General features: G+C 42.2%; 1 protein-coding gene across 1 annotated transcript in view; it reads right to left on the bottom strand.

The window, feature by feature from the left end:
* The window catches only part of EXT2 (exostosin glycosyltransferase 2), a 147,287-nt gene that overhangs the window by 59,062 nt on the left and 61,450 nt on the right, over positions 1 to 26,775 (bottom strand). Inside the window, exon 8 of the mRNA XM_030330822.1 lies at positions 17,038 to 17,169. Within this exon, the coding sequence (XP_030186682.1) occupies positions 17,038 to 17,169 (132 nt within the window). The remainder of the gene's footprint in view (positions 1 to 17,037; positions 17,170 to 26,775) is intronic.

Genomic DNA, 26,775 nt, shown 5'->3' with positions numbered 1-26,775 from the left:
CGCACTTCAGGAATTTCTGAGCTATGGTTAGCTTACTGAAGACTCACAGGTTAGACCCATCTGAATGCCTCTCTGCAAATTCCAGCTATTATCTGAGTTTTAGCTACTTTTTTCTTGATATAGCACTGAAATTCACATTTGGCTAAATGCCCACCCTCTTCTATAGAGCCAAACTACTGTCAAGAAGGCCAGGAAAGGTTGCCACTGATTGCTTTTCAGGTAGTGGAGGAAAAAGCTGACATTTCATCCTCCTTTTGCTTGGAAAGGAAGCCAATCATTTATAAGAATCCTCATCTGGCTGCAGCTTCCATCGGTGGGATGGATAGAAGCCAGTTAAATGGCTCAACATAAGCCATATTAAAAGAATTTGGAATGAGGGAAGAGTGGGTTCCATATGCTGATGCTTTTAATAATTCATGAGTTATATCAGTCTGCAAGTAATAAATTTCGCTAAATATATCTATGGTAAGATAGTTTAAGACACTGTCTAATCAATTAAATGGGGCAAAAATAACACATCATTGATTTCGTTGGTTCATACTTTGATATATTAAAAATAACAGTTCACCTACTTGACATAGTTCACAAGATCTGGATTATTTTTAGAACATAATTACCATCTGCAGATCTGTTACTTAAGAAGTATACTGAAAACACTTAGAAGATATGTTTTAATGAAAACACTAGTGATTTATTTGATGCAAATAAACAAAGCTGATCTACAATCCAAAGTGTTTCAAGAATGTTAATGGCAGCCGAAACAGCTACTTCTCACGAGAGGTAAAACAAATTCATGATTTCGTCTGACTATCCTGCACTTGAAATATTCTGACAGTTGGAAAGAGAAGTTCATTCTCTGGCCCAGGCATAAAAATGTTTGCTGAGCCCACTGGCTGTAAGAGGCCAGCTATGGTACGGAAGAAGACTTCACTGGCGGAGTAAACAGAAACTCCTGAAAAAGAGTTACACCTTGTGGCATCTAAGCACAAAACACCAGCACAGTTACGAGCAAGAAAACCAAAGCCTTGTGTGGTTCTGAGCTGACCGGAGTATAATGCCACCAGTAAAGTTGATACAATGTGCAAAGAGCAACCTCTAAAATGCAGTCATTTCTTAATTCTTCATTTCTCTGGAATTCCAATAAGGCATATGTTTTGTCTACTCTGTTTTATCTCCGCTTCCTCCTGGAAAAAGAAAAGGCATGAACCTACAAAGGCAGAAAGAACAGGCAAGGCGACAACAGTGGACAAGAATTCAACACGTTTTGGGAGGCGACACAGATGAAGTCTCTTGCTAAACGATACACGGAAATGTAGGATAAAATATAACAAAACTCCTTTTAAATGCCTAGCTGAGGTCACAGGAAGCGGGAGTCCCAGGCACCAAAAATGAAGAAAAAGCCGCACTTGGGGGCTGAGAGCACAGGGGGTGGTTGGCACTCTGGCACCCTGTGGAGGGCACAGGTAGTTGCTGGGCTTAGTGACTTCGGGTGTAATGTCCATGCTGGCAGAGGGACGATGTCTTTGGGCACGGGAAGTGAGGGAACTAGAAGTGGGACAGACACACAAAGGCAGAATCCCTCAAGGCCTGCACAATCAACAAAAAGGTGGCCCAGAAGGTCATTCCCTAGTAGATAGAGGCAATAAAAAACACTCCTTTTTGGGGGCATCTGGGTGGCTCAGTCTGACTTCAGCTCAGGTCATGATCTCAGGGTTTGTGGGCTCAAGCCCCACATAGGGGTCTGTACTGACAACTTGGAGCCTGGAGCCTTCCGATTCTGTATCTCCCTCTCTCTCTCTGACCTATCCCCACTTGTTCTCTCTGTCTCTCTCTCTCTCTCTCTCTCTCTCTCTCTCAAAAATAAATAAACATTAAAAAAATTGCGGGGGGGGGGGACAGTGTGCCCGGGTGGCTCAGTCAGTTAAGTGTCTGACTTGAGCTCAGGTCATGATCTTGCAGTCTGTGGGTTCGAGCCCTGCATCAGACTCTGTGCGGACAGCTCAGAGCCTGGAGCCTGTTTGGGATTCTGTGTCTCCTTCTCTCTCTGCCCCTCCCCTGCTCATGCTCTGTCTCTCAAAAATAAACATTAAAACAAAAATTTTTTTAATTAAAAAAAAACACCTGAGTTTAGGTTGGGGTGCTTTAACAGAGGCCAGCCCTCATACAGGTTTGGGGTTTAAACGAAATCTGTATCTGTCGTATGGAAACCTCCTACTGAGAAATTAATGTAAAAAACTGATTTATCTCCAGGATACCTCTGGAATAGCCAGCAGAAGCCAAAACAGACAAACAAACAAGAACAAACCAACCCTCTAGAGTGACACCCCCTTAGTCTAGGTGGCAAAGACTACCACAGAAAACCTTACTGAAGATGAACTCAGAGGGTGCCTGGGTGGCTCAGTTGGTCAAGCATCTGGCTCTTGATTTTAGCTCAGGTCATATCCTCACAGTTGTGAGATTGAGCCTCGCATCGGGCTCTGCTGTGCCGACAGCATGGAGTCTACTTGGGATTCCCTCTCTCTCACTCTCTCTCTCTCTCTCTCTCTCTCTCTGTCCCTCCCTGGCTTGCATTCTGTCTCTCTGTGTCTCTCTGTCTCTCTGTCTCTCTCTCTCTCTCTCTCTGTCCCTCCCTGGCTTGCATTCTGTCTCTCTGTCTCTCTCTCTCTGTCTCTCTCTCTCTCTCTCTCTCTCTCTGTCCCTCCCTGGCTTGCATTCTGTCTCCCTCTCTCTCTCTCTCTCTCTCTGTCCCTCCCTGGCTTGCATTCTGTCTCTCTGTCTCTCTCTCTCTCTGTCCCTCCCTGGCTTGCATTCTGTCTCTCTGTCTCTCTCTCTCTGTCTCTGTCTCTCTCTCTGTCTCTCTCTGTCTCTCTCTCTCTGTCCCTCCCTGGCTTGCATTCTGTCTCTCTCTGTCTCTCTCTCTCTCTGTCCCTCCCTGGCTTGCATTCTGTCTCTCTCTCTCTCTCTCTCTTTCAAAATAAACATTAAAAAATAAGTGAACACACATTCCAAAATCATAAAACATATAAGGAAACAATGCAACAAGAGCAAAAGGCAGCAGACCAACGATAGGAGCAGACCCTGTAAGAAATTGAAAAATTGGATAACTGGAAAATATAAAGTATCTCAAATAATTAAAGATATAAAAGAAGGAATTATAAACATATCTTGTAAAAAAGACACTGAAAAAAAGACCAGGCAGACTTGAAAAATAATTAGAGTTTCTAAAAATAACCACTGAAATTTAAATCTCATATGGATGGGTGAAAAATTAGTCACAGCTGAAGGGAATAGCAAAATCAATGTGAAAAAATTATCCAGAGTGCAGTACAAAGAGATAAGAATGTGGAAACGTGAGGGAAAAAAAACCCCTGAGAGACATAACAACAGGATGAAGGAGGTCTGACATACATTTAACAGGAAAAGGAAAGAATGAAAATGACAGATATGTAATATTCAGAGAGAAAACAATGGAGAATTTTCCAAAACTGATTAAAGACATGAACTCTCAGGTCAAAGGAAAACAAAAAACAAAAACAAAAACACTCTCAAAAGCTGATAGGGAACGGGAATTAGAGTCACCATTTAGCAACCATTGTAACAAGTGATGCAGGCAAGAAGTCACCAGTGGGAGCTACAACCAGCCTGCAACGCTTGAGAAGCAGCAGGATACTTACATGGTCTCAAAGCATTTCCCCACAAGACACAGTAAGAACAAAACAGTAATGTGACATTAGAAAAATCCAGCCAAAACCTGAGATTGAAGTTAGCGTCACTTGTCATGGGACAAACTGACATAATGTGTCCACCATCATGATGTACTGAGAACACGTTACTTTTGTAGTATTCCTATAAAAAAATGCATAATTTGAATTTCAACAATTTTAAATTGAATGCATAAGTCGATACAAAAATTATCAGACAAAGCCAAATCAAGAGACATCTTACAAAATAACTGACATGTTCTCTTAAATCACATCAATGTCATGCAAGGCAAAGACTGAGAAATTGTTCTAGAGTAAGGAGATGAAAGAGACATGACAACTAATATATGCATGTAATGCATGGTCTGGAATTTTCTTTTGCTATAAAATGGACATTTAGGAAAAATGGCAAAATCTAAATAAGGTTTATAGATTAAGTAAAAATATTATATCAATGTCTATTTCAGATGACTTCGATAACTGCACTGTGATTCTATACGAGAAGTATTCAGGAGTAAAGGTGGGTTGCATCTGCAACTTTCAAATGGCTCAGGAAAAATATATATAAATATATAAATGTATATACACAGGAAAAAAGAATATAGTAAAATATTAACATTTGACAAATATGGTGTAGCATGTACAGAGACTCTGTACTGTTTCTGGAACTTTAAGTTTGAAATTATGTCAAAATAAAAAATTAAGTAAAAAATATAGAGAATTTTAGGGCTGTTTAAGCAAGCAAACAAAAAGCAGATAGAGCAACACAAACTACCAAGCAAAGCAAAAAAAAAAGGGTAAACTTTCCACTGTCCAGGAAGAAGGGACTCTGAAAACAGACATAAAGAACATTGGTTCCAAGATCACTTAAACTAAGAGGCAAAGGCAGGCCAACGCTCTCCTAGTCCTCCTTTCCCGAACCCTACGCCAACCCCCCACCCCCCACCCCCCACCCCCCACCCCACCACCTTTGCAGGAGAAGGGAAGTTTATTCTCTGGAGAAAATGAATTTGAGAGAGTCCACAGAGACCCCAGGCATGGAAGGCAGGGGCAAGGCACCACACTGAAAACTATGAATTAAGTGATTATCTATAAAATGAAGAATGAGAAACTCTCCTTCCCCCCCCATCCCCCATTCAGCTCTCCAAACACTTACAGCCCAAACATTATATATCCTTTCCCACCCCCAAAGGCAGAAGGATTATTCTCCGGATCAATGAATGAATTCAACAGAAATAACACATGAATACTGACATTTGGGCAACCAATTGCGTCCTCAACCTCTTAACCTAAGTAAAGCCCACCAGTTGATAAGCCTTATACATATACACAAAGCTTCCGATCAGCTTTTGGAATCTCACCCTTAAAAGAAGACTGCTGAAAACATCAGGTATTTGAAGAAAGTTTCCAATATGAAAGATAAAAAAACATTTGCAAATATCTTTTCCCATTCCGTTGGTTGCCTTTTAGTTTTGTTGGTTGTTTCCTTTGCTGTGCAGAAGCTTTTTATCTTCACGAGGTACCAACAGTTCATTTTTGCTTTTAATTCCCTTGCCTTCGGAGATGTGTCAAGTAAGAAATTGCTGCGGCTGAAGTCAGAGAGGTTTTTTCCTGCTTTCTCCTCTAGGGTTTTGATGGTTTCCTGTCTCACATTTAGGTCCTTTATCCATCTTGAGTTTATTTTTGTGAATGGTATAAGAAAGTGGTCTAATTTCATCCTTCTGCATGTTGCTGTCCAGTTCTCCCAGCACCATTTGTTAAAGAGACTGTCTTTTTTCCATTGGATATTCTTTCCTGCTTTGTCAAAGATTAGTTGGCCATACTTTTGTGGGTCCAATTCTGGAGTCTCTATTCTATTCCATTGGTCTCTGTGTCCGTTTTTGTGCCAATACTATGCAGTCCTGATGATTACAGCTTTGTAGAGGCTAAAGTAGAGGCTAAAGTCTGGGACTGTGATGGCTCTCACTTTGGTTTTCTTCTTCAATATTACTTTGGCTATTTGGGGTCTTTTGTGGTTCCATACAAACTTTAGGATTGCTTGTTCTAGCTTCGAGAAGAATGCTGGTGCAATTTTGATTGGGATTGCATTGAATGTGTAGACTGCTTTGGGTAGTATTGACATTTTAACAATATTTACTCTTCCAGTCCATGAGCACAGAATGTTTTTCCATTTCTTTGTATCTTCTTCAATTTCCTTCATAAGCTTTCTATAGTTTTCAGCATACAGATCTTTTACCTCTTTGGTTAGATTTATTCCTGGGTATTTTATGCTTCTTGGTGCAATTGTGAATGGGATCAGTTTCTTTATTTGTCTTTCTGTTGTTTCATTATTAGTGTATAAGAATGCAACTGATTTCTGTACATTGATTTTGTATCCCGCGACTTTGCTGAATTCATGTATCAGTTCTAGTAGACTTTTGGTGAAGTCTGTCGGGTTTTCCATGTATAATATCAGGTCATCTGCAAAAAGTGAAAGCTTGACTTCATCTTTGCTAATTTTGATGCCTTTGATTTCCTTTTGTTGTCTGATCGCTGATGCTAGAACTTCCAACACTATGTTAAACAATAGCGGTAAGAGTGGACATCCCTGTAGTGTTCCTGATCTTAGGGGGAAAGTTCTCAGTTTTTCCCCGTTGAGGATGATATTAGCTGTGGGCTTTTCATAAATGTCTTTTATGATGTTTAAGTATGTCCCTTCTATCCCGACTTTCTTGAGGGTTTTTATTGAGAAAGGATGCTGAAGTTTGTCAAATGCTTTTTCTGCATCGATTGACAGGATCATATGGTTCTTTTCTTTTCTTTGATTAATGTGATGTATCACATTGATTGATTTGTGAATGTTGAACCAGCCTTGCAGCCCAGGAATGAATCCCACTTGATCATGGTGAATAATTCTTTTTATATGCTGTTGAATTTGATTTGCTAGTATTTTATTGAGAATTTTTGCATCCATATTCATCAGGGATATTGGCCTGTAGTTCTCTTTTTTGCTGGGTCTCTGTCTGGTTTATGATCCAACGAAATGGAAAAAGATATTTGCAAATGACCTATCGAACAAAGGGCTAGTATACAAAATCTATAAAGAACTCACCAAACTCCACACCCAAAAAACAAATAATCCAGTGAAGAAATGGGCAGAAAAGATGAATAGATACTTCTCTAAAGAAGACATCCAGATGGCCAATAAGCACATGAAAAGATGCTCAACGTCACTCCTCATCAGGGAAATACAAATCAAAACCACACTGAGATACCACCTCATGCCAGTCAGAGCAGCTAAAATGAAGAAATCAGGAGACTATAGATGCTGGAGAGGATGTGGAGAAATGGGAAACCTTTTGCACTGTTGGTGGGAATGCAAACTGGTGCAGCTGCTCTGGAAAACAGTGTGGAGGTTCCTCAAAAAGTTAAAAATAGATCTAGCCTATGACCCAGCAATAGCACTGCTAGGAATTTACCCAAGGGATACAGGAGTGCTGATGCATAGGGGCAGCACTTGTACCCCAATGTTTACAGCAACACTTTTAACAATAGCCAAATTATAAAGAGCCTAAATGTCCATCAACTGATGAATGGATAAAGAAATTGTGGCTTATATACACAATGGAATACTATATATGTTTTCACTCTTATGTGGATCCTGAGAAACTTAACAGAAGACCATGGTGGGGGGGGGGGGGGGGGGGGGGGGGGAAAAAAAAAAGTTAGAGAGGGAGGGAGCCAAACCATAAGAGACTCTTAAAACCTGAGAACAATCTGAGGGTTGATGGGGGGTGGGAGGGAGGGGAGGGTGGGTGATGGGTATCGAGTAGGGCACCTGTTGGGATGAGCACTGGGTGTTGTATGGAAACCAATTTGACAATAAATTTCATATTTAAAAAAAAACAAAGAACTGAAAGAGGAATTCAAAGGACACAAACAATACAAGGAGCTAAGAAAAAAACAAAATCACAGTATCTTCAGAGAAGAAAGTACTGTATCCTTGTAACAATAGGAAGCTACAGAAAAAGATTAATTAGAAATCAAGAAAAACTTAGAAATTAAAAGCGAACAAAATTTTAAAAATCGAAAGAAAGGTTAGAAGATAAAATTGCGAAAATATCTAAGAAACTAAAACAAAAAGATCATTGAAATAAAAAGAGATGATAAACAGAACAGAAATGATAAGGAAAACAAGGCTCAATCTAACACATTCATCATTTAGGTAACAGAAGTTCCATAAAGAGAAAAAAGAGGAAAACATGGGAAGAAAAGAATTGGACATATAAAACACAAAACAAAAATTTCTCAGAATTGGACATGAATTTCCAATTAAAAGAGCCCAAATCAGTGTCCACTGAACAAAAAAACCACTCATACCAAGGCATATCATAAAATTGGAGAACACAGAATTTCCCAGGACAAAAATGTCACATAAAAGGATCAGGAATTAGAATGACATCTCACTTTCTGAAATTAAAATGGGAAACTTCGAGGACAATGGAACCATCCTTTCAAAATTCAGAAGAAAACCCACCTCAACCAGAAGTCCACACCAGTCCAATTATTAATCAAATGTGAAATAGAATAAATACACTTTCAGACATGCAAATTTATCTCCCAATGGTCTCTCCTCTTCCAGAAACTGTTGGAAAAAATAAACCAAAAAAAAAAAAAAAAAAAAAAAGAGGAAGATGTTAGACCTTGGAAATAAAGAATCCAACAAAGGAGAGAAAAAACAAATTCCCAGAATCATAGTGAACTTAAAATTTAGAATGACTGCTGCATAGGAAACTCCAGGAGCAATCAATCCAGACTGAAGCTTAAGATGAATCACTATAGGAGAAAAGGGAGGGGGTGGGAGGAAGGCAGAGAGAGAAAAAAAAAAAGAAAATAAGAAAGAAGGAGACAAACGGAAAGGAAAAAAAAGTAAGAAAAATTTTTTTATGCTTGACCATTTTCCTCTTTTGTTGGAGAACTGAGTAAAAAATCAATTAGTGATAGGAACATTTAAAACTAAGAGGAGGGGCACCTGGGTGGCTCAGTTGGTTAAGTGTCCGGCTTCAGCTCAGGTCATGATCTCGCGGTTTTTGAGTTCAAGCCCCACATCGGGCTCTGTGCTGACAGCCCTGAGCCTGGAGCCTGCTTGGGATTCTGTGTCTCCTCTCCCCTCCCCCACTTGTGCACTGTCTCTCTTTGTCTCTCAAAAATGAATAAATGTAATAAAAAATAAAAAAATAAAAATAATAAAAATAATAAAACTAGGAGGAGAAAAAAAAGAGGCAGTTATTAACTCCCTGGAAAATAAAAAGTTGTACACGAAAAAAAGCATAATCATGGTTTACTCTTGGTTCAGTTAAAAACAGTATTTATGGGGCGCCTGGGTGGCTCAGTCGGTTAAGCGCCCGACTTCGGCTCAGGTCATGATCTCGCGGTCCGTGAGTTCGAGCCCCGAGTCGGGCTCTGTGCTGACCGCTCAGAGCCTGGAGCCTGTTTTAGATTCTGTGTCTCCCTCTCTCTCTGACCCTCCCCCGTTCATGCTCTGTCTCTCTCTGTCTCAAAAATAAATAAACGTTAAAAAAAAAATTAAAAACAGTATTTATATAGTCCTAATAATGCATACAATAAATACTGCTTTAATGAAAAACGGTGATAAAGCCCTAGTGGTAAGATGGGAAAAGTGAAATGTGTAAAGAAAGAGGAGAGAACAAGAGACGAAGTCCTGACCCAAAGGTAGTAAAAATATAATGTCTATGATTGAGAAATTAAAAAAAAAACAGCACTGTAAGCATTTTGGGGGAGAAAGGAAGATTAAATCCCAGAGGAAAGCTGAGAGTTGAGAGCAGTTGCCCCTTGGGACAAACTGAGTTGCCTCAATTTTAGTTATATGCTTTATTTTACTATTTTAATTTTTAAACCATACATCTTGGTGGCAGTGCAAACTGGTGCAGCCACTCTGGAAAACAGTATGGAGGCTCCTCAAAAAGTTAAAAATAGAACTACCCTATGTCCCAGCAATTGCACTACTAGGCATCTATCCAAAGGATACAAAAACGCTGATTCGGAGGGGCACATGCACCCCAATATTTACAGCAGTGCCATCAAAAATAGCCAAATCATGGAAAGAGCCCAAATGTCCATCAACTGATGAATGGATAACGACATGGTATGTGTGTATAATGGAATATGTATAATGGAATATTCCTCAGTAATCAAAAAGAATGAAATCTTGCCATTTACAACAACGTGGATGGCACTAGAGTGTATTATGCGAAGCGAAATAAGTAAAAAAAGAAGACAAATATATGATTTCACTCATATGTCGAATTTAAGAAATAGATGAACACAGGGCAAGGGAAGGAAAAACAAGATAAAAACAGGGAGGCAAACCATAAGAGGCTCTTAAATACAGAGAACAAACTGAGGGTTGCTGGAGGGCAGGTGGGTGGGGGGATGGGCTAAATGCCTGATGGGCAATGGTGTTATATGTAAGTGATGAATCAGTAAATTCTACTCCTGAAACCAATAATACACTATATGTTAACTAACTTGAATTTAAAGTAAGAAAAAAAAAAGTAAAATAAAGAAATATAGTTGAGATAAAAAAAAAAAAAAAGAAAACCAAACATCAACAATCAACCTCTCATTCAAGCAATGGGGAAATTTTTCTACTCTGCAGCTGTAACAACCCACTTATTAAGAAATTACACTCAAATATTCATTAACTGGGAGGCATGTAACTACCAAAGGATAGTAGAAATGAAAACAAAACAAAAAAAATCATTATCCTGATGTTATAATACCCAGCAACTCTAGTTTCCTGGTAACTTCTGCTGCTGAATCATTTAAGCAGACATCAAGAGAGAACTAAAGTGGCCCCCCAAAAAGGGGAAAGGGAATCTGTGCTAATAACTGATCGCTAGGACATGTGCCAAGGATGACCGTGCCAAAACATTCAGTATGTTCTTAATCTGCTGTCAGATCAAGCTTCCACGGACTCTGAAAAACCATTCCAGTCACCGCCCTCCTACCAGCTGTGTGATGTAAAGAAGCAGTCAGGTTTGGATTCATGAAAGCAAGAGCCAGAAAAATGGAGTCTACGAAGGCAATGGAGGCAGGACTGCATCCAGGGAAACGGTGTGAGTCGATTCACCCACCACCACCACTGCGGCTGCCATACAGGTGCGTGCTCCACAGGTATACAAGCCTCTATTAGGAAGGATCTAGGGTGTTCGTGCAAAAGACCTAACTGACACAATCATCTTAGCCACATCCCCAGGCTCATCTCTTCAGATTGCTTACACGTCCTCTCCGTCTGGATCCGGCTTGTGACCTCATCTTTCCCATCTTTACCTGACCATCAGCCAAGTTCTTTGCTTGGCGCCCCAGATTAAGCTCTTGGGACCTTATGCATCTGTCCATCACAGACCTAACTCGGCTTTCTTTATTCCCTGGCTACTGATGATCTGAGACTTTCTAGCTTGTTTCCACGGAAGTCACTGCAGATACGAAACAGCTCAGTGGCAAAGTCTACACACAGGAAGGTTTGAATTCCTAGTAGTGTACTGGACCCCTTGTGCAACTGTGATCCTACAAATGTGATACCTCTAAAAACAAGACTTCAAAAAACCTACGTGTACTTAAAAATTCAAGCTTAAATTTCTAAATTCCATACATACTTTAGTCCATATCTAGGCAGTGGGAGGAAGGAGGGGGAGAATAAACCAAGGAGGCCTCCTGGGGGCAGGGTAGGCTTTCAAATTCCAGAGAAACATTCCACAACCTGGAAGTTCAAGGGCACTGCGCAGAGTTAAACAGACTGTTAACATCATATCTCTTCAACTCAGAGCTCTGTTTCATGCATGTGAGCTGGCGCTTCTTCAGCCTGCAGAGTGATTTACTGCTTGGTAGCGTTTATAGCGGAGTGATATTTTCAACTGCTCGTACAACCACAACATTGGTGAGTGGGGGCTGCGGCCTGGACATCTCAGTGCGGCCAGCCCGGACGACTTCATGTGGCTGAGACAGATGCAGTCTGAACTGTCTCTGGATGCTTCGGATCCAGGCCCAAGGAGTCCAGGGGAGGCACTGGATAGGACAGGGAGAGCCTTCCTCTCCAGTGGGTGAGTCAGGACACACACAGTGCGTCAACTCCACATGAAAGTGGGGTCCCTGGGCTAGCAATATCAACACCATCCGGAAACTTGCTAGAGATGCCAAGTTCCAGGACCCCGCCCAGACCTACTCAATCTGTCACTTGGGCTAGAGTGGCAGCAGTCTGTGTTTTAGAAGAAGCTTTCTAGGAGAAAGACTGCACTCACCTCCTTAAGGCCTTACGGGGCGACGGCAGGCTCTGCCATCTTTTAGCCACAACTCTGATTCCTGCTCCTCAAGGGCGACAGGTACCAATCAAGGACTCTGATGCACAAACCCCCTCTGCCGGTCCCTTGCTGAGGCTCGGACACGAAGCTCGTAGAAGTCCAGCCAAGCACATGATCCTCATCTGAAGTCTTGCTGGCAGCTAAGTCGCCCCTCTGGCTAGATTTCACAGGAAAAAGCTCTTGTTTTTCAACCTCACTCTTACGCTGGATACAATAATCCATTTGAAGTCATTTTCGTATTTTTCTCATCAATTTTTGTCAAAGGCCATGGGACTGTAGCTAGCTCTCCTTTCTGCTCTAGGGCCAGTAGAGCCAGTGCGGAAGAGGGGATAACCTGCGGTCTCTCTATTAGCGTTTCCTAGGATGGCAAATTTGAAAAACACGAAGTGTCTGTCTAAAGGGACTGGGTAAGTAAGGTTATGACTTACTGATAAAGGTGAGGTACAGTCTTTCAAGTCACGCCGTAGAAACATGACCTAGGAAAATATTGCACTCTCGAACATGACTTGAGGGCCATAATATTTTGAATTTTTAAAAAACTGTCACCGAGAGGATATGGTTTTGGTCACACATGTCAGAAACCCAAAATTCAGTTGTTGGCCGACTGCGTCCCCAGAGCACATGGAATGCTCACTTGCTGGTCTCTGTCTGCCAGACATGCTCACATTTGGCAAAGAACCAGAGTTAAGGCAGGAGAAGGTGTCTGAGGAGCACCACCCCCCCACCCCGCCCCTCCACTCCACAGGCGAGGCCCAGATGTACGGATGAGGCCTGCCACAGGCAAGACCAGAAATGACACTAATGTTACAAGTGATGCAGGTGTGGAGCATTTGGGGAGATGATAAAGTTTTGCTGATATCTGCAAAAAAGGGAAGAAAGATTGAAAAAGCATATGGAAAGACCAAAAAGGCAGGGAAATACAGTCAGCCTTGCCATGAGGAGCTAAGAAAATTATTGGTAAAATAAAACTTGTTGTGCTCTCGTAAGGAAGCTTAACTTGGTGAGAAATTCCTTCCAAAGAGGAGAATAAAAACAAAGTGCCAATCTCTCCAAACCAGATACATCTGCTACTTTAAAGTTATGCTCAAGAATTATTTTGTCAAACTTGTTCAAGTTTCAAGAGTGTGGCACAACGTGGATAATATAACGTACCTCCTACCTAGCTAAAGATAAAAGTGGCAAATGTGTCATCTGGTGACAGAAACACTTGGTTTCTACAAGGCCACCCCTCGCTATCTTTATCTCACACACACACACACACACACACACACACACACACACACAGGTGGTTGTTGTTGTTGTTGTTTACATTAAACTGAGGCAGTAACATCTGGCAAAACAGGACTCTGCTCTCACTCTTTCCTCTCTGGCCTGAGCAAGTTCAGTGCATGGCTGGCTGGAGGCCCTGACAGCGTATCTTTGAAAACACCAGACCATCCCTTGATTTACTGACCAAGATGCACACCTCCTCCCACCTCGTGGTGTCTGATATTATAAATTTGATGGAATCTAGACAGGAGACTCCCCTGCAGGTTGGGCTCATAGAAATCACATCTAGAGTAGGTTAAATATTTCCAAAGGGGAGGGGAAAAGTTAGCTATAAATAAATCAGTACTACTCAGACCTCCTGTCAGTTGCCTTTGCTGAAAATGCAGAAATGTACAACCCACTGCTTTAAATCAGGGCTCTCATCACCTGAGCTCCTGGAAATGTGGTGAGCACTAAATTCCCCTAAAAAGAACTGTTTAAGAAGTAAAAAAAAAAAAAAAAAAAATTGATCATATTTTCCAGTTGCATATCCAGATTTAAGCTTTTTATACTTACATTCTTTCCCAAATTGACAGTCCAGCACTATGACCATTTTGTCCTCCATTAAAACACAAGTTATTTCAAAACTACAAATTTTCATGTACTACTTTCCCCTGGCCCAATAGTCTTATGAAAAACAGAGAATCAAAATTCCAACCATTTATTCTCATTGGACTTTTCTTAGAGTTTTAGATTAAAAGTACAGAAATAAAGTCCCACTCTTTCCACACCTTCTGGTTGGGTCATGACACCCCACCTGTATGATTCTCCTGTAGAGGAACAGGGTGGTATTCTTCGTCTCAAGCTGATGCCATTGAGTTGGAATAGAAATGTTTCAGCCCAGAGGAGGCCCAATGGCACCTACAAAACTCCATAAGAATTCAAGATCATCAGAAGACCTGGGTTCTCACTTGTTTATGCAACTTGCCAATTATATGACCCCAGCCAAGTCATTACGCATTGTGACATTCACTATGTCCACTTAATAGAAGGGAAAGAATATATCACTTTTCCCATCTTCTCAACAGGGTTTACGTCAAATGAAACAATGGATGTCACATCAGCACGTGAGTAAGCCCTAGATGGCTCATGTCCTGGGATCCCAATGTCCCTCCTTTCCTCCCTCCCTCCTTTATACATCAAGGGCCTCCTGTCTGAATTAACTTGTCCTAGGTATTACAAGAAATACCAAGATAACTCAGAAATTCCGTTAAGAAGCTTAAAACTCTATGGGAAATTATGCTTCTATGCGTGTTAAGAGGCAGGAAAGAAATACAGAAATATGCTCTAAGAGTTACAAGGAGGAAAGATTACTTTCTATTTAAGGGGTCTAGGAAAACCTCATGGAGGGAGAGGTATATGAGCAGGTCACTGAAATTTGGATAAAATTTGGACATTTGGAGGTAATGGTGGAGAAAGGCATCTCAAAGGCACAAAGAAGGAAAAGCACGGATCATACACAAGAAGGACAAGGTTGTGTTGGCAGAAACCCAGAACTCCCTAAAGGGGAACAGAAGGGAATAAAACCGGAAAGGCAGGCTGGAGCCAGACTGGAAGGCCCTGCAGTCAGACTGAGTTTGGACTCGAGTAGCACGCTTGCCCGCAACCTCCATGTGCCCACACTCCCTATCTGGATAAAATACCCCGTATGCCTCACTCTCCCTAACTGCTCTCACTCACCAGCCAGTTAGCATAGCCAGTTCTTCCTGTGGTCCCTCAAACTGCCCCCTACTAATTCTCACCTGGATTCCTTAAATAGGCCCCTGCCTCTGCTCTCAACCCGTCCCACTGTGAGGGATCCATTCTCCACACTGATGTCTGATTGGCCCAAAATACAATCTCCCCACTTAACTTCCCAGCTTAAATAACCCACAGATAACAGGCCAACACCTCCAAGACATTTGAGGTGTTCTGTGACTGGGGCCCTCTCCAGGCTTCGTCTTTGGCCTCTCCCTTGTGAGCCTCTGCCAGTCCTGCCACACTGACCTCCTTGCAGACCCAACCAGAAGTTCCTTAAACCCACACGTTCTCCAGCGCCTCTGAACCTCTGGATCTGCTGTTCCTTCTGCATGGGACCAATATCCCCCCTTTCTTGGACTAGATAACACCTCCTTTCTCTTTTAACACTCAGCTCATCAATTAGCATTGTGCTGAATGTACTAGCCAACGTGTTTAGATAAAAAAAAATAGTAATAACCATAAAAGGTTTAAGTATTGGGAAAAAGAGGGAAAGTCAGCATTTGCACATATGATTGCAGATTTAGAAAACAAGAGAATCAACTAAATAAAAGTGAAAAAATTGTAGAACTCAGTAAAAGAATACTTAACAAAATTTATATAAAAAAACAATAATGTGTCTTTATACAATGGTAACTAGTTAGAAACTATAATATCAGAAAGTATTCCTTTATAGAGAATAAGAAAGGTAAAATTAGAAAAAATTAATCAGGAATTGTGAAGAACTGATATAAAGAAAACTTTAAAATTCTGGGGCGCCTGGGTGGCTCAGTTGGTTAAGCATCCGACTTCGGCTCAGGTCACAATCTCATGGTTCACGAGTTCGAGCCCTGCATCAGGCTCTGCGCTGACAGCTCAGAGCCTGGAGCCTGCTTTGGATTCTGTGTCTCCCTCTCTCTCTGCCCCTCCCCACTCATACTCTGTCTCTGTCTCTCTCTCTCTCTCTCTCTCTCTCTCTCAAAAATAAATAAAACACTTAAAAAACTTTTTTTTAAAGAAAACTTTAAAATTCAACTAGAAAGATAAATCTTGCTTCCAGATAGCAAGACCCATTGCGGTGTAAACTCCCCAAAGGCATGGATCTTCTCTGCTTTGTTCACTGATACACTTCAAGTACCAAGAACACTGTTTAGAAGGTAGAAGGTAGTGGGCACTCAGTAAATACCTACTGAATGAATAAATGCCTAAAACAATCTAAAAATTCCATGTGACCAACAAAATACAAACAGGATTTGTATTTATATTCTGGGAGAAACTAACAGAGATATCAACCTTCCACTTGAAAAATACACACATGTAAGATCATTTTTTACCTAGCAGATGAGCACAGATTCAAGCATTCAGGGTTACGGAAGGCAGGGAGAGCCCAAATAACCAAAATGTTGTCGGTAGTAGTATTAATTGGTATAGTCTTTTGAAAGGACAATCGTGAGCAAGTTTTGACTGTGGCAATCCATAATGTCTCTAGATTGCTTTTGCTGATTATTTTCCTCACACAGTGATGGCAGTGCTGATTGAAATCATCCATGCAAAGCACTTAGCACTGTCCCTGGCAGAGACTAAGCATTCAAAATATAAGCTATTATTATTATGCTGCCTATAGAATCTTTTCAAGAGTTCTACGCACTACAACTGCAAAAGTCATCGGGAAGCGTTTGATTTCCAACAAGAGCCAGGCCTCTCCATTTACCTCTGCAATAAATAAGCACACCGTCTTCCTAACCACACTGAAAACAAACTAGAAGCTGCTGCTTCTGTATTTTTGACTTTTGTTATCATTTCAGAATTAAGCTGACTTTGTCAGACCCCAAGCACAGCCTCATCTTAGATAGCTAGAATTTAAATAATCTTTACAAACTCAGGACGTCTTTCTTTGTCCCATCTTGACATCTGGACCATGGCTGACATGGTTAGCAGCGGAATTCACTCACCACAGTGGGGGGGTCATTCCATTCTTCATAGGAGAGGGCAGCATATGGATATATGCGGTCATTGATGATCTGCAGAGTGGCCAGGGCAATGGCTTTAATTGACTGGAAGTACGCTTCCCAGAACCACCGTGCCTGTAAAGAAAACAACACTGAATTAAGTAAGCAAGCGAGACAGAGTGAAGAACTAGATGCTCCATCACAGCCACCTCTGGGTCTGGGTAATTCCTTTATTCCCAAAGGGAAAGAGCCTACAGCAAACGTTCCCTGCTGTTCAAGCCAGCTGCAGCAGAATAGTGCTGGAATAGTTTATCAAATACAGTCAAAACAGTGTAAGCAAGTGAAGTGCACATTGGATTCAATCTGAATATAAGAGAAACTATGTCCGATGATAGCAACACATTATAGCAGAACAAGTTATAGTCCTTTTTTAGATAAAGTGTACAAACCTTAAAGTTTACAATTCAATGATTTTTTAGGTACGTACATACTCTTATAACTACTACCCATATAAAGGTATAGAACATTCCAGCAACCCCAGAAGATTCCCTCATGCTTCCCAGGCACTTTCTCAATCATCCGAGAGTAATCATTATTCTGATTTCTATTGTGCCTGCTACTGAACTTCATACAAATGGAATCAAAACAGTACTTATTCTCTTGTGCCTGGTTTCTTTTGTCAACAGTTAGAACATTTAAGTCAGATTTTGCTGCCAAGGTTATGCTGGCCTCATAAAATGTTGAAAGTGTTCCTTCTTTTTCTATTCCCTGAGAAATTTAATGCAAGGTTGGCATTATTTCTTTCTTGAAAGGTTTAGAAGAATTCACCTAAAAGCCATCTGGGCTAGGTGTTTTTTGGTGTGTGAAGGTTTTAAATCATGATTAGTCCTCTTTCATCCACACAGGATTATGCGTATTTTAGTGAGTGTCGGCTTCAAAAGTAGTATTTTTCAAGAAATGTGTTCATCTCAGTTGTTAAATTTATTGCACTAAATCTATTCAATGCGTTGTAGAATTTGCAGTAATATACCACTTTTCATTCCTCATGTTGATAATCTGTGTCTTCTCTTTGCATTTCCTCTTACCAGAGGTTTATCAACTTTATTAATCTCTTCAAAAAAACCAATGTTTGGTTTTGCTGATTTTCTTTATCATACTTTTTTTTTCTTATCTTTCTATCTTGTCTGCTATTATTTTTATTCCCTTTCTTCTATTTGGGGGGACTTTAATTCATCTTGCATTTAGCTTCTTTTTTAAATTTTTTAAAATATTTATTTTTTTTAATTTTTTTATTTTTTTAAATGTTTATTTTTGAGAGACAGACAGAATGCAAGTGGGTTGGGGCAGAGAGAGAGGGAGGCACAGAATCTGAAGCAGGCTCCAGGCTCCAAGCTGTCAGCACAGAGCCTGACACGGGGCTTGAACTCACGAGCTGTGAGATCATGACCTGAGCTGAAGTCGGATGCTCAACCGACTGAGCCACCCAGGCGCCCCTAAAATATTTATTTTTGAGAGAGAGAGAAAGAGAGCACATGCACGAGCAGGGGAGGGGCACAGAGAGAGAGGGAGACACAGAATCTGAAGCTGGCTCCAGGCTCCAAGCTGTCAGAGAAGAGCCCGATGTGGGGCTTGAACTCACGGACTGCGAGATCATGACCAGAGACGAAGTCAGATGCTTAACCGGCTGAGCCACCCAGGTGCCCTGCATTTAGCTTGAGATTGAAGTTTAGATTGCTGATTTTAATCTTTATTCATTTCTAATATATGCATTTAAAGCTATAAATGTACCTCTACGCCACTATTTTAAATGCATCCTACAAAACTGTATGTCATTTTCATTATAGTTTAGGTAAAAAAAAATGAACTTTTTAGAAGTATACCGTTTAATCTCCAAACATTTTGGGATTTTCTATTTATCTTTTTGTTACTGACTTCTACTTTGATTGCACTATAGTCTGAGAGCATGTGTTATTTCAAAACTTTGCCCTCTGTCTTCAGCTTACAATAGTTCGCCTATGATGTACCTAGGTGTGGTTCATGGTATTAACCCCACTGAGGTTAGAGCTTCTTCACCCTGTGGTGTGATGTCTTTCACTAGTTTTAGAAAAACCTTAGCCAATATTTCTTTAAATATTGGTTCTATCACTCTCTTCTAGGACTCCAGATACATGGACAGAAATGTCTTCACCATGCCCCATAGGTTTCTTATTCTCTTGTCTGTGCTGCAATCTGGGTATTTTCTGCTAATTTTTCTCCTGGTCTAATAATCCTCTGTCCTGTGTGTGTGTGTGTGTGTGTGTGTGTGTGTGTGTGTCTATACTGCTATCATACCCATATATTCACTTCTCCATTTAGTTCATATGTTTTTCAGTTACAGAATTTCCATTCGACTTTTTAAAAAGTAGATTTCATATCTTTGTTGCAATTCTCTTATTTTATTGAGCATAGTTCCTGATTGGTAACTCCAACATCTGAATCACCTGTGGGTCTCTGTCTACTATCTGTATTTACTCTTCGTTTTGGTCATCTGGTTTCCATTCCCAATGTACCTCTTAATTTTTTATTGGACACCAAACATTCTGTATTAAAAACTGTAGCGGTTCTGGATGTATCAAATTATCTTCCTCCCAAGAGTGTAACATTTCTTCTGGAGGGCACAGCGAAGGCAGTCAGCCCACTTTAATCCTATCAGTGGGTGACTTTACCTTTTGTTGGGGCTAACTTTTCTTGGCTTTCCCTTTCTCTTGTAGTGGGGCCCTCTGGGGCCTTCAAGTAAAGCCTGGAGTGTCCACCAGGTCCCCTGTATCCTGGCAGCCTGGGATACCAAGCTCCATCTCACCAGTACTATATACGGTGGCTGGGATGTTTGCACAGCTTGTCAGGCTCCCAGATGCTTCTTTCTGCAGGGATTCTTACAGTCTTGCTCTGCTCACCTCAGGAGTTGGCAAACACTTCAAGGGAAGGCCACATGCCCAATTTTTGCTTACTTCCTGTGGTTCCCGTCTTCCAGGGATTTTGTCCTTCATGTCCCCGACACTTTGGGGTACCCCTAATTCCAACCTCTCGGCCCTAGGGGGCTGCTGCTTTCTGCTCAGACTCCAGATGTACAGACTGTGAATTAGAAAGTGCCCTCAGGGAAAAAGCTCAAGGGAACATGCCGCCCAGCGTGAGTCCCTTCCTCCAGGAGCCACAGTCCCTCAAGAACTGACTGTGCTGATGGCTCTCCAATGCCTCTCAACTGTTGCTCTATGTATTTTAATAAGCTTTGATACTTCTTTTTCTTTTCCTAGGAGGAGGGTTACTCTAATACTAGCTACTCTGTCACAGCCCAGTGTGGCTTTTTGAAAGAAGACAGTTTTCTCGTCCAAGCAGAGTTCAGATTCAGTCCCCAAGAAAGCAAGACGCCAGTCTACGTGACCCGTCCGGCTTCATTCAGACTTGTGATTCCACTCGGAATCAGAGGCCATGAGGAGTTCTGCAAGAGAGGGGACATTTGAAAATGGGACAAGAGAAATTCGAAATACAACTAAAACAGGTAGAAGAAAAAGATACTTTCTAGTCTACACCTGCTGACTTTTGTTCTGTTTCCCAGTAAGTGCTCCAATAATTAAGGAAAGTATATGATGACTACTCTCTCCACTAAGTATAAGAATGAAGCAAAGCCTCACAAAGAGAATTTCTGTTACTCAAAGAGAAGCTGACACAGGTTTAGCTACCAAGAGCACCTGGCTTATGCTGTGCTGTAGTCTGCCATCTGGGTAAGCCTCGTGGCTGGCTGCCTGCCACTGCTTCTTAGATATACCCTACTCACTCCAATTTCATTCCTGCTTAGTCATGTTACTGCTGTCCTGCCCATCATCCAGTCAAAATATTTACATTTTATGAGACCTGAAAGAATCCACCTTCCCTGGGAAACCTTCACTGATCACCCCAAACACCAACAATCTCTCCTTACCATGAAATCCCACAGCACTTACAGCCGTTACCTTACAGGTTGTTTCTGCTATGTTCTATTCTAGAATGGTCTTCCTGTTATTTCAGATGATAGCTTTTCTCTCCCCAGCTAGACTATGAGTTCCTTGTAGGTGTGAGGATGTCTGACCTGCTGCAAAGCACTTTGGTAGGCATGATCTCATTTGCTGTTTATAACCAGCATGTCACTTATCTGTGGCAGTTTCCTCTTCTATGTGAGGAAACCAAGATCCAAAGATGTTAAGTGGTAGAGTCACAACTCAAGCCCAGGGCTTTTCCCACCCTGTTCTAGAGTATAAGGAGTACCAGCCACACTAAGTTTTAGGAGACGATCCTTTCTCAAGAAACTGAAAGGTGTGAAAATTCACTACGAAGCATGAGCCCACACAAAAACACACACATCTTAAATATTCACCTCCTTTTCTACCCCAACAAGTCCATTATGTATTCTTTCATTTTAAATCGCACTCAAACCACACTCAAACGTAAGCATTCCAAAGCTTTATGTTCCCATTCAATCACAGTGGAGACGGTAGCCTTTGGGATTTATAGGAAACAATGATCGGTAACAGATCCATCTAGCATACCAGCCAAAGGCACAACCATAGGACAAAGCTTCTAATTTAAGATGTCTCAAATCATCTCGTCCTGTCCACCAAATTGTAGTTCACTCGGAAAGGAAGCAAGCTTTGCACATAATCATAGCTCAAGTGTCTCAGCCTGAGGATAAGTGAACTTCTCAGGCTTAATTATTTCTGCAGGACCTCGGTAACACCTTGTAGTATTTAGAAGGCATTATAATTTATGGCCCCTCCAGGACTCAGTATCAGCCACTTGTCAGCAGAGGGGAAGGAGTTTTCAACTATGCTGGCAATGCTCCCATTCAGTAAGCAAATGCTTATTATGTTTTGGTTTCCTTTTTTCCCCCAAAACAGGGGCCACATTTATCACTACCCGAAAAGTTAAATGAGGGTCTCTTCAGCATCTATGCAAATTTCTCAGTCACTTAAGCCGTGGGAGCTGCACAGTTGGAAGAGTTAAGTCACAGAGGCATTGGTCATACCAACGTAATCTCGGACAAACCATCTAACCTTTCTTCATTATACATATGCCTCCGTAATTTTATAAAACATGCAGATTTCAAAGCATAAGAACTACAAAGTTCTTACGACGCTTCCAATCCTGAGAATTACAAAGTTCCTACAGATCTGGAATTGGGCCCACTTAAAACTATCATAAGTATCAAATTAAAATTGCTACCTCGGTTTATACATCAGCTAAATGTGATTAATTGCTTTGATTTTCAGTAACATAAAGCCACCAGGATGAGCAATAACCAGTGTTTAAAGGAAGCCAGTGCAGCACTGTTGAAAAGCCATGGCTATGAGCACAATTCAAGTTACTTAACCTCCGGTTTTTCTGCATCCGTAAGACAGAAAGCATACCACCTAGGTCAGGAAGCCGTAAAGATTCGATGATGTTTACAAAGCTCCTCACTGGGTACTAGTGCAGAACAGACAATTGGAAACTGTTGGCTCTGTCCTCAACACTCCCACCCGTCCTGTTCCCTCAGGGTCTTTGTCACTTACATTAGAATACATTCCACACCGTTTTGGAGTGAGAACGCGGGGAGGGGAAGAGGAGTGACAGAACGGGACCCCAGTGTCACACTCCACTCATCTCAATTCTTGAAGGCAGTGAAGAAATCCAACATATCAGAGAGTCAGAAATAATAAAAACACATCACATGGGAGTGACAGAACTTTATACTGAAAAGTACAGCCATTAACACGTCCCTTCTAGCTTAACCTCCAAGCTTCCAAGGAAGAAGATGGTCCTTCTCCAGAAACTGGGAGAGAGGGAACACACCCGGCTTTGCTCACCACGAAGTCCCCACCTTCGGCACGGTGCCTGTCAAAGAGGAGGCAGGCACACACTTGCCGGAAGACTGAACCCACCTGGCACCAACCCTCAGAGGCCCGAGGCAGCATGGGGACTACAGGTACCTCATGGAAATCTCCAAACCTTGTAAGTGCCAAGCCATCGTTTAATAAGAATGATCACATCTTGTATACAGAATTTTAAAAGGTGAGACATGGGGGATGTGGATTTGAGGGAAAAGAAGGCAAATCCATTCCTAGCTGGGACATCAAGGCAGAAACAGGACTAACAGTGTCCCACACATTATGCTTAGTGTAGACTATATAGACTAGGTATAGACCGTGAGGGAGATAAACAGTTTTAAAACTATGTCATGTAGGGGCGCCTGGGTAGCTCAGTCAGTTAAATGACCGACTTCAGCTCAGGTCATGATCTCACAGTTTGTGAATTCGTGCCTCGCATCAGGCTCTGCGCTGACAGCTCAGTGCCTGGAGCCTGCTTCGGATTCTGTGTCTCCCTCTCTCTACCTCTCCCACTCGCCGGCTCATGCTCTGTCTCTCTCAAAAATAAATAAACATTAAAAAAAATTTTTTTTTTTTTTTAAAAACTATGCCATGTAAGTTTGCTACCTAGGAGTGGTCGGGATAGCTAACTGTGCAAGGTTTATGTAGAAGAACCCCTCAATTACCCCAAAGTGGTCCAAGAGCATCTTCACCCCAAAAGTACAACAATGGCTCTCAGTGCCTTCTCAGTAACCAGCCAACTCTGAACGGTCCTTCTCATCAGAACCTCCAGAATGTGACCCATGTTGATGGCTTCGTTCTAGTATACTGGAGTTTTCTAATGAAAACCACACGCACACAAAACAAACAACAAATCAGCCGGTTATGCTTCTGTCCCAGATTCCAAGTGATAATGCTGTCCAAACACCCAACAACAGCAGGTACCTACGGATCAGAACTTGTCCGGATACTGCTCTATTCCCCTGCCCCCAATCCAGTGGGTGCTCACAACATAAAGTATTTGCTTCCGTGTAAGAGGCAGAAAGCCACAAGAACACAGACTCCACCATAACAGTGAGAAAACACAACCAATAACCCACCAACATCATAACTTGTTTTAGGCCCGTCAGAGGGCTGTGGTCATAAGGCAATCAGGGAATTCGGATTTCAAAGGGTGACAAGCTCCTCTAGGAAAGATGGGACAAATTATTCCAGCTTCGGAAGATCACAGAAGGTAGAGATGCTGCAGTAAAAGCCACCAAAGAAAACAGCTAAAGTATTAACGAATTCTTAAAAAGTGTCGGCTAGCAGGACTGCTGGGAAGCTCTAGGCACAAGGGGAGTCAGCAATCCCTTGCAAGCTCTTTCCTGCTGGACGTTCCTGAGAAGGACTGTGGCCGGGAAGGAAATCAAAGAGAGGCCGCCCCAGTGGCACACAGGCACACACTCTGCCCATTTCCTGGACTTCTTTCCATCCAAAGCAAAGCCTTAAAGGGCTGGGGGAGGAGCAGGAAGCCCTCCCATACTCAAGATACAATCACAGACGTACTGGCTGTGGGGCAGGTGTGGAAAGGCAGCCAGCCACCGGGGCTGGGTAGGAACCCTTTCAGCTCCCTCCAGACCACCACTGAGGGAGAGGGCAAAGCAGAAGCCTCGGCCCCCACGGGCGGGGTAGGAAACTCTCCCTAACCCGAGACCTCTCCCAGGTACGGAAGAAAATAGGGCTTCCAAAGGGAGGAGGAGCAGAACCTGAGAAGCCCCACCTCTAACACCCTGCAAACGTGTCTGCTCAAGACTACCGCTGGACCGGGAGAAGGGAGAATCCCACCGTCCCCACCGTTAGCCCAGCACCACATACAAGCAACGGGAGTCCGTCGCTGAGGGCACAGGCAGGCGGGGCCTGCTCAAAGCAGAGGGTGAGGCTAACTCTGAGGAAAACCTCAGTACACTGGCCCACACTGAGAACAAGGCAGCGGCTGGCCACCGGCAACATCTGAAGTCCAGGTGTGTGAAGGCGAGCCAGGCAGCAGAAAACCCAAACGCGGCCTGTGACACACTAGGCCCGTCAGCCTTGTGCCCATTTCTGAATACGACGTCTACTTTAGGGTGTTTTTACTACACAGTATCCATCATCCAATCAAAATTTACCAGAAAACAATCCACTGTCATGATATAAAGCTGCCAATAGAACCAGACCAAAGATGACCAAGCTGTTGTGGAATTATTACACAAGAACTTTAAGATAACTACAATTAATATGTTACAGAATCTGGGGAAGAAGGGAGACAAGTTGCGTCAACAGACGGGAATATTCAATAGAGAGACGGAAACTATACAAAAATGACCAAATGAAAGGCCAGAAGTAAAAATGTAGTATAAATGAAGAATTCCTTCAACCAGCTTATCAGCCCGCTGGAAACAGGAGGGGAAAAGAACAGCGAACTTGAAAATGGAGAATTATCCAAACTGAAATGCACAGAAGAAAAGGTGTGGAAGAAAACAGAGATCCAAGAACTGCAGGATGGTATTGAATGTTCTGTCATGCCAGCTATTGGAGCCCTAGGAGATGGGGTGGAAAACCAGGAAACAGATGTATTCATTTAAATGATTTTCCAAAATGGATGAAAAACAACAACACACAGGCTCAAGAAGCTCAGAGAACCCAAACATTAAATAAAGCATTCACCTTCTCCCTCAAAAAGCTGAAGGAACAGCCGTACCGTTAAAAGTGCGAAAGCACGTCTGCCTCTGAGCACGCAGGACATTCAAGAGATCTGAGCCACGGGAGATTCTCTCAGCGTGCTAACGCCGACGGAACCGTTCCTTTCCGGTGAAGGGCTGCAAGGTATTTTCACGCCCCACACATTAATTTCTCAAAGCTGTGTCTGAAGATGAATCTCAGAACTGCCAAAGGGATTCCAAGTCTTTCCAAACACAGGGACCAAAGGCTCACTATCTCCTTTTCGTTTGTTTGCTGCGACAAAACGGACCCCACGCGCGTTCCTGCCTTTCCCAAGCCTCCTGGGCAGCACGCTCAGGGTTACACGGGTTCTTTCCCTCACTGCCTTACAGGAGAGGTGACAGCGCCGGAGCAGGGGGCCCTTCCTGGACAACCGTGTCACATCCTGGAGGCAGCAGAGACAGGCTCAGGTCGTCTCTACCTGACAGCTAAAAACTCAGCGGTGATGTCAAATGATAACCCAAGCATCCTGATTTCTAGTTGACAATTACTGTCAGCAGGACTACTTTTGTTTTTCCTTTTGCTTACTCTCTATGTTTATAAACATAAGAGTTACATGAAAAGAATATCAACCGGGGCGCCTGGGTGGCTCAGTCGGTTAAGCATCTGACTTCGGCTCAGGTCATGATCTTGCGGTTTGTGAGTTCGAGCCTCGCGTTGGGCTCTGTGCTGACAGCCTGAAGCCTGCTTCAGATTCTGTGTCTCCCTCTCTCTCTGCCCCTCCCCTGCTCATGGTCTGTCTCTGTCCCTCAATAATAAATAAATGTTAAAAAAAAAAAAAAAATATATATATATATATATATATATATATATATATATATATATCAGCCAAACCCCTCAGAGGCACTTCTCCTGGACTGAAGGTTTTTCTAGAGCAGAGAAAGTTCACAAACAGGTAATACACCTTCACTCAATGATTAAACAAACAATAATAAATAGAATTTACTTTCTTTAAAATAAAAAGAAATTTCTGGGGTGCCTAGTGGCTCAGTTAGTTAACTGTCCAACTTTGGCTCAGGTCATGATCTCATGGTTCATGGGTTTGAGCCCCGCATCGTGCCGACAGCTCAGAGCCTGGAGCCTGCTTTGGATTCTGTCTCCCTCTCTCTCTGCCCCTCCCCCACTCACACTCTGTCTCTCTCTCTCA

This window comes from Lynx canadensis, chromosome D1 (assembly GCF_007474595.2).
Source record: "Lynx canadensis isolate LIC74 chromosome D1, mLynCan4.pri.v2, whole genome shotgun sequence".
Lineage (NCBI taxonomy): Eukaryota > Metazoa > Chordata > Mammalia > Carnivora > Felidae > Lynx > Lynx canadensis.
This window is presented reverse-complemented; position numbering and strand designations above follow the sequence as displayed.